General features: G+C 39.2%; 1 protein-coding gene across 1 annotated transcript; it reads right to left on the reverse strand.

Moving 5' to 3' along the window:
• Positions 1-1,224: 1,224 nt before the first annotated feature.
• Positions 1,225-3,136, reverse strand: LOC122994148 (C-C motif chemokine 20-like). The gene is made up of 4 exons (XM_044368685.1): positions 3,009-3,136; positions 2,710-2,830; positions 1,871-1,948; positions 1,225-1,737 (listed from the first exon to the last, which is right to left on the reverse strand). The coding sequence occupies exons 1-4, from the start codon at positions 3,130-3,132 to the stop codon at positions 1,569-1,571; spliced, it is 492 nt and encodes a 163-aa protein (XP_044224620.1). The 5' UTR covers positions 3,133-3,136; the 3' UTR covers positions 1,225-1,568.
• Positions 3,137-8,536: the final 5,400 nt, after the last annotated feature.

The following is an 8,536-nucleotide window of genomic DNA, read 5'->3' on the forward strand; positions in this document are numbered from 1 at the left end:
TTATTTAAGATATTTAAAATGTTCTCCAATGTCATTCTGTAATATTCATTATTTATTAGTTGCTGTATTTATTTGTCTGTCATGTAATTTTCTTAAATTCTTAAAAATACACTTGTCCATGATTGGCAGTACAGAGTGATACAGCTGAGTATGTTCGGTTGTTTGCTATAAACAAAATAAATATTCTTGTTCTCTATCATCACTTCTTCTTGTTATTGTTTAAAATTGGGAATTAAAGGTAGCAGTGCTTACAAAATGACCATCAAGATCTCAGGATGTGTCTGACTAAGGTACAGATCTTACAGATCAATTCTGCCATCTAGTGGGGAGTTCAAGTTACTGCAGCAAGTGTGTCATTAAGGGAGTCACCTTGTTTGACGGGCTGCTGATCCGAAATAGCACAAAAGACGGCCTCCCTGTCAGTGATGTCATGCATCTGTATGAGCTAGAGGGGCAGGACGGCTCATAAAAAAACACCTTTTAACACATGTGATGGCAGCATCCCCCGCTTTAAAAAAATAAACAAATAAATACAGCAGGTACACTCACGCCACTGTAAATATATACACCATGTGGAGCAACAGTCACTTACTCAATCACTCAGTTTGCACAAGTTGTAGGCCTACCATCATCCAGTGTTTGGAAAATACACCTTATACACCTTATAATTACGATTTTACTTGAGTCAGATCATTACATGTGCAAGAACAGATTGAAAATAGAGGTGCAACTAATGATTGTTTTCATTAATCTGCCAATTATTATGTCAATTAATCATTTTGTCAATAAAATGTCAGAAAATAGTGAAAAATACCATTACAATTTCCCAGAGTTGAAAGTGATGTCTTCAAATGTCTTTTTTTGTCCAACCAACAGTCCAAAACCCAAAAATATTCAGTTTACTATCATAAATAACAAAGAAAAACATGCCATCATCACATTTGAGAAGCTGAAACTAACAGAATTTTGACATATTTGCTTAAAAAATGACTGAAACAATTATTCTATCATCAAAATAGTTATAATATAATACTTATAGCAGATTAATTTTTTGTCAATCGATTAATCAATTAATTCTAATTGTTTCAGTTCTAGTTGAGAGCACTAATTGCTCTCTAATCACTGCTGAATGCTAGCCTTGGCTGCATTAGAAGTTGCATGAGACTTTTCAGTAAGACAGAGTTTTGTAGTTTGATTAAATAATTGTGGACAACAACGTAGGAGTACTTTGAAGCATGTTTATTTATTTCTGAGAATTGCTATTGGTTCATTAATATGGTTAAGCAGCAGATTCACAGTATGGAAGGAAACAGCACAGTCATAAAAACCTGATTTAACAAACAAACACTCACTAAAACATGGTGAAAAGGCTGAGCGCATAATCTACATTTGTCTCAAAACGGTTCTTTCCAGGTTCCCCTTAAGTCATGATAATATAGTATTAGGACTGACACCGCATACCTTTAAGCAATAAAAGTAAGTAGCAAGTAATAAATCCCCAATATCATTGGATGTCAGTCATTCCAATATGCAATTTGATTCAAACACTACAACTCCCTACATCCACGCTAATAGAAACTTTCCGTGCTGTTTGGGAAGGTTTTGGTGGTATTAAGGAAGGTTTCGGTGGTACTGAGGAAGGATCCATTCCCATCGTTAATGGAAGGGTTTCCATGTCTTTTCATCAGAGCTTCTCCTGCAGCTGTGTCAGTCTTGGACATCTTCTTCAGTTTTAAACTATAAAATAAATTTTTTTTACTCATGATGTCACAAAAACAAAACAAGATCCTGTTCACACACAAAGCTTGACCTTATTTTAAGGTCCATGTCTAAACTTAAACTAGAAGGTACTTCAAAGTGAGTGTCATACCTGAGTAATTCCAGAGTTTTCCTCACCCACTCATCCTTCCGAGTCGCACATATCTCCCTCTTCATGACTGTGTAGAAACTGCAATAGTGAGTCATATCATCAGACACACATAGAGAGTACGACATTGTGTATTAGTGTATAGCATAATTATTATTCTTTTGGATAATGGTGCCTATTTGGGTACCTGAGTTTCAGCATGGATATTAAAAAAACAATGTTTTATTTTTTGTTAACACAATGCAGCCTTACAGGAACTTTAAATAAAAGTATAAAATTATATGATTTCAATCATGTGTCATCAAAAAATAAGTAAGCAAGCCTAAGAATGAGGTATTTTAGGTAATTAGGTAAGAATTAAGTATCCAGTGCCAGCTTGCGGGACTTGACACTTTTTAATACTTGGTGACATGGACACATTTAGGTCAGTACTCAAAATGTATTAAGGTTCAATACCCAGCCTTAGTTGTTGAAATGTGTGTTTGAATTTTGTCAATCTTAAAGAGTAGAAAGCTTGAGAACAAATCATTTATAAACATAATTTATGGTGATATGGAGCAGACCAAACAGCTGTATGTTTGACGTTAGGAAATGCACATGGTTTTGACAACAAAATGTTATGGTTGACTAGTTTGAATTCCTTTTTTACGGTAAGAATTTCTGCAGGCACAACATTAGTACTGCTTTGCAGTGTCTTTTGAATATTTTGGACTAAACCCAATTAGTGCAAGTTTGGCTTCATCAGCCCCTTCCAAAAGGTTTCACATGACATGACTGTGATATTCAAATATTAAAGGACAGGCAGGTTGGCGTCGTGATGGCTTGGTAGGAGAGATTCTTACATGATCGCCTCAATGCGGCAGTTTTCAGTGGCAGGTTGTTCTCTGTAGCCCTTTATGCGCTTGAAAGGCACTGGCATACTGGTGTATCTTGTACAACAAACTCTGCTTGAACGGGAACCCACTGTACACAATCACAGTAGCACATAACACATTACCAATTGGTCAGTTCAGCTTTTTCTTCTTCTTCACATGTGTCATAGGTCAATACTCACCCATCCAAAGTGCTCTCATTTGCTGTCACCTTCACAGTTAATATTATTCTGAATGACAAGCAGGTAAATGTGATGAAATAAACTTACGGGCAGCTGGAGCTGGACTGAGCAGGCCCAGAATGAGGCAGAGGAGAACGGTTGTCACAGTGATCATACCCTTGGGAACCATGTTGACAATGAGAAGAACCAGACGAGAATTTACTGAATGCATAACCTCTGCGCATTTATACTTATTCCACCACTTGTGTTTTTTGTAACCTGTGGCTCCTAAATTGAGGACAGGAAGCCCACTATTGTGGCATCCTATTGTAGCAGCCAAAGTTGCAGACATTGCACTTTGCACTTTGATTACAAATTAAGTCTAACTGTGCTCTTATGCAACACTGAGATATGGTTGTGTGGGCTTGTGGGCCTATGAGAGTATCACTGTGGAACTGGTGCACTGATGCACAAGGTTCACATAATCTCCTAAGGCTCTCATCTATATTTATGCTTTCTGGGTTAATAATCATGCTGTGAAGTTTTTTAATATACAGCACAGCAGATTTTAATCGTCACACATTCTTCTCTTCATTTGGATTTCTCCAAAGATACAGTATGTTACTGCATATTTATATCTCAGTGCATAAGCATGCATAATTACACTTAAATAGAATTTGTTACACAAAATATCGCCCTTACTTGCTTTATATATTTTCTAGTTTTGACAGGAATGACTGTAATGTCTATTGTCATAATTTGACATTTTAGCTTAAAGCTCTAGTCAGGGTGTTTTACATAACCAGCAATCTTGAGATTGTTTTCTGGTGAGAATTGATGGACTATGATAAGCTTGTCAAAACCCCCCTCCTCGTTACTATGACCTATTTAGATTGCAGAAAGCTGACAACTCCAAATCTAGCTCAGCTGACCCAGATACAGAAGGCACAACATCTTCAAGTTTTAAACGCTCTATAGTGTACAGTACGTCTCAAAAAATGACACGTTTAATATGTAAATTACTGGTTGTAAAAATCAACACCTTCTGCTCTGTGAAATACTGCAGAAGCTTTTGAATTCATGAATGAATTCATAAATGTTGTACAGTCATCATGGTGTTTCTGTTACGAGACTTACACTACATGTGTGATTTCATCTAGATATCTTGACAGGTGATACATAAACACTTAAACTAAACTGTGAAAAATTATTTTCTTTGTACGCTATTGAGAGTGATGCTCAACTGATCCCTGAAGGAGAAATCTATTTTTTGTTTGCCCTTATCTACAAAGAAATTAAGAGTGTGAAGGCCATCAACAGATTAAGGCCATTTTAGCTGATAGGGACTTGCTCAAGGACACTTCAGATGGACAGATGCTTGCTGTCATAGCGTGAGAGACAGTGCTGATAACTGAATCAGTCTCCAAAGCCTCATGACATGAACTGTAATTTCGTACTTGTAGTATTTTGTTGTTGTCCCCTAAAATGAAGGCATCTTTGAATAAACAAGGGTCCAACCTAATTAGACAGGAAATAAATGAGATTTTAAAAATTCTCGGCAATACTTTTGAACAGTTTGAGATTATGTTGTTGTGTATATAAAATTGATAATGTGGGAATAATTCTCATAAGGAAAACACAATCTGGTAGTTTTAGCATTTTTTCTGTGCTGATAGATTTGAACATTTATGTTGAGTCTACATTGATATTAATCTGATATAGTTAAAACATCTGTATTGTTTGTGTTTGTTACAGCCTATACTTCACCTTGTCTGCTCTAGTAAACCTAAATTAGTTTTGACTGTTCTGCGCTTTGTCATTTCGTGACAGTTTCAGCAATCATGATTCATTATGTTCTCATTATGACTTGCCCAACTTGTGCTCCTTTGAAGCCTCCACTGTCTTACCACTCTAAAGTCAGGCCCACACATCTCAATTTAGCACATCACACAAACTCATGCCTCATTTGATGCTGTCATGAGCAGAGGTTGTTACCTTCTCCACCATAGGGGGGCAGTGTTGGTATGGGCAAGTCCACTTATGGATGTCAAGCAAAAGAATAAAGGGACGTAAAGTGAATGTCTCACATCAACTTGAATATCTGTCATAACAATGACAGGGATTGATAATTATATGTAAAATGCAAATCAGGCTTCTTATTCCTCAAAATGATAGAACAAGAGCATGTTTTCAGCACTGTTATGCACCAAAGTAATTCAGCAACAGAGAAGCAGCAAATTTAACAGTACAAAAACATTTAGGAGTCACCTAAACTTAATCCCACACAACAAATACTCAAGCACAAATGTGAGAAACACAGTGTGGAACAATGTTCTCCCAAGATCAGGGACAGCTGTTAATATCCTGGCTTCACTTTCATCCTCTCTCTCTCTCTCTCTCTCTCTCTCTCTCTCTCTGGGTATTTGTGCATATGTGTGTGTGTGACCTATTGTGTCTACAGATAAAGGCAAAGGTAACATGATAAACTGGACAATCATTTGGTTTGACGCCTAATCCCTGCTAATCCTCCGTAAAACACAGACTCTTATCGTCGTCCTGTCTTCCTCAGTGAAAGACACACAAACACACAGAGACATGCACACCTTCCTGTGAGGTTACGGCTGTATACTTCAAATGATTACTCTCATTTTGATCAATTTACTGTTTGTTTTTGGTCACAGAATTGATCATTTTGGAGCTGAAGTAATTATTTTATTTATTGAAGTTACAGAATAATTCTGAAAATGAATTGGATAACAAATTAATAATCAGTTAATCCTTTGAGTCATTTCTAAAGCAATTATGCCTGAAATTTGCTGGTTCCAGCTTCTCAAATGTGAAAATTTGCTGCTTTTCTGTTTTATATTAGTGAAAATTGAATATCTTTGGTTTGTGGACTGTTTGGTGGACAGCTGCCTGTGCTATAACTGGGAATGAGGTTGATGATAGTAGTGTTGACTGAACCAAAACAAAATAGTTACAGGAAGTAACACGAAAACAATGAACGGAAAGACACTATAACTCTTCATAGAGCTGACGGAAACTGCAGAGTTTTTCACTATGAGCGACTGATTCTCACATTACACATAGTCACGTTAAGCTTTAACAGCTTGTGTCCATCATCAAAATAGTCAGTGATTGATCTCCTATTTACTGATTAATCCATTAATTGACCAATTGTTTCACCACTTCTTCACAAGAACCTTCTCTCATGGTTTGTTTCTCACAAATATGGAGGGTATTACTTGATTACATGATTAAAAGATGAAAATGTGTTCTAATAACATTTTCTTACTTTGCTGTTATACTTAGATTGCAAAATTGTGGCCAGTGTGTTTGCTGAAGGGTGGGTGTGAAACAGACTTTTTCATCTCCAGGGCCCCTCTCCTTCTTTTTGGACTCATGCTGGTGGATGGAGGGCAAGAAAAGAGGGAAGAGGAGGGGAGAGAAGGGAGGGTGAGGCTAAAGAGAGGGGGTCACCATTGAGTTGTCCACCCACACAAGGCCCTCTCTGGTCAGTTGCGTGGGTTGGGGCCAAAAGAAAGGCGAGGATGCATACACACACATGGACGCACACACAAAAAAAGAACAAAAACGACAGCTTTCTAACCCCAAATGTCAAATGTGGCAAAGGAGCCCTGGAATAAAAATGTTTTAAATTAGCAAGAAACTTCCTCAAAACTACAGAAAGGGGCATTGTCAGTATCCTTAAGAGCACTTCACAACAGAGGAGAGTCTCAGCAGCAAGGGAGGCAGCGGAGATGAAAAAGCTCTCAAAGCACTTGGCTGTGGCATCATTTTCAAAAAAATGCCTAGTTTATCATAATTAGCATTGTTCCAGACTGTCAAACCCGTGAGGCAAGGAAAACAATGCACTCTTCAATATTTTATTGAGGAGTTATGGTAAATTATTTGATGTATAATTATGTGAGCCCGGCAGATTCTGTCCTCACCGTCTCCTCCTACATCCCATCTGCCCTGTGTGTCCAGAGTGTGGGTGACTGAAGTAGCTGCGGGGGGGATGAGGAATTATTGTGGAAAATCATAAGAAAACTTGTGATATAACAGTCTGAGTTGCACTTCTGCTGTTCAAGCTGACACTATAACATCTACGGCCTCCAACAGAATGAGTTGTGGAAGACGAAAAGAGGGGAAAATATAGAATTAAAAGACCTTTGTGACACAAGGAAGCGCCCAGAGGTATTTTAGTCTGGCAGAGCAAACTCATGGCCGGGGAGACTCCGGAGGATACAGTGAGCCAGAAGAGGTGAGGAGAACAGAGGGGAAGAGCTGAGTGGTAGAAAGAGGAGTATTTTTAGGGTGGTCTGTTATCTGTGGAGACGAGGGCGTGCGGTATCACAGCCGGGTCACATCGCTGAGGGGGGAAACAGCACGGGCTCTCCATCGAGACAGTAGATAAGGAGGAATGGAACAATGAAATCTCTCTCTGTCTTTAAAATACACACACACACACACACACATACACACACACACACACTCGTATGTCTACAAAGGCACGCATACACCCAGAAACTCAGTAACCACATCCACAGGAAGACACACTGCAGCTTCACTCTCACACATCCTCTCACAGATACCGAAAACCCCTCAGACATGTTAAAAGATCATGTCAGAATGGAGCCTCAGAGCTCCACAGGTGACCTGAGAGTGTGTTATTGCTCTGGTGACTGACAGACGAAACCAGCGTTATCGTACAATCTCTTCGCACAACTGTTTATCTCTCTCTCTCTCTCTCCTCCAGTGTAGCACTCCGAAGATGTAAATGCCAGCAGAACAGATGGATGGAGAGAACATCTCATCACTGACACCATGTTTATGTAATCACACACACACATACGCATGCAAACACACCACGCAAACACACTCCACATGCACGCACATACACGTACACACATATACGCTCTGAAGCAAGATGCTGATGGTGATTTCTTCACTCATCAAAGTGAGCACATGATGCGTGGCACACACACACACACACTTTTGGTGTTTTGGTGTTTTTGATGAGACCTTCTGTTCGCTTCTTCCTTTGTTTATACTGAACACAACACACACATAAACACAGAAGCACATCCACACGCATACACACACACACACACACATGCATGTGTGCTTGAGTAATTCGCCAGACTAGCAGCTGTTATGGAGAGAACTGGGTACTAATGTAATGCTTCTGACATGCTAATGATGCTTTGTCGCCCTGTGTGGAGTTCAAGCGCATACACTCACACCGTACAGATTTAGAAAACCTGACTGTTATCTGTCATATAACCCAGAGAATATCAGTCTAGTAGTATGAATATTGAATGGTTTAAGCTCCCAGTACGATGTAAGCATTCTGTGTAGGACTGCGAGCCAAATGAAACCCTAACTCGCTCCAGGAATATCTTAGCGAGGCTTTGAGGGAAGATCCTTTTTCAACACCCAACACACCCCCCCCCCTCCCCAACCACACCACCACCACCCACCCACCCAATCAAATCCTCACTGGCAATGCGCTGCTCCTCATCTCTCTTCCCTGCTTCTTTTGTTCATCTCTCTCAGCCGCCCACACACCTACCGTCCCTCGGGCTTTTCTCTTTACACTCTCACACACATGCACGCATTTACATTTGGCT

The sequence above is a fragment of the Thunnus albacares genome, chromosome 12, assembly GCF_914725855.1.
Source record: "Thunnus albacares chromosome 12, fThuAlb1.1, whole genome shotgun sequence".
In the NCBI taxonomy this organism is placed as follows: domain Eukaryota; kingdom Metazoa; phylum Chordata; class Actinopteri; order Scombriformes; family Scombridae; genus Thunnus; species Thunnus albacares.

What these genes read in the sequence shown, in the direction of transcription:
- LOC122994148 (XM_044368685.1), bottom strand. Translation starts at nt 3,132, where the DNA reads ATGCATTCAGTAAATTCTCGTCTGGTTCTTCTCATTGTCAACATGGTT. An exon ending in CAGTCCAGCTCCAGCTGCCC is followed by an intron (nt 2,831 to 3,008) that starts GTAAGTTTATTT and finishes GATTGTGTACAG; the next exon opens with TGGGTTCCCGTTCAAGCAGA. An exon ending in TGCCGCATTGAGGCGATCAT is followed by an intron (nt 1,949 to 2,709) that starts GTAAGAATCTCT and finishes TCACTATTGCAG; the next exon opens with TTTCTACACAGTCATGAAGA.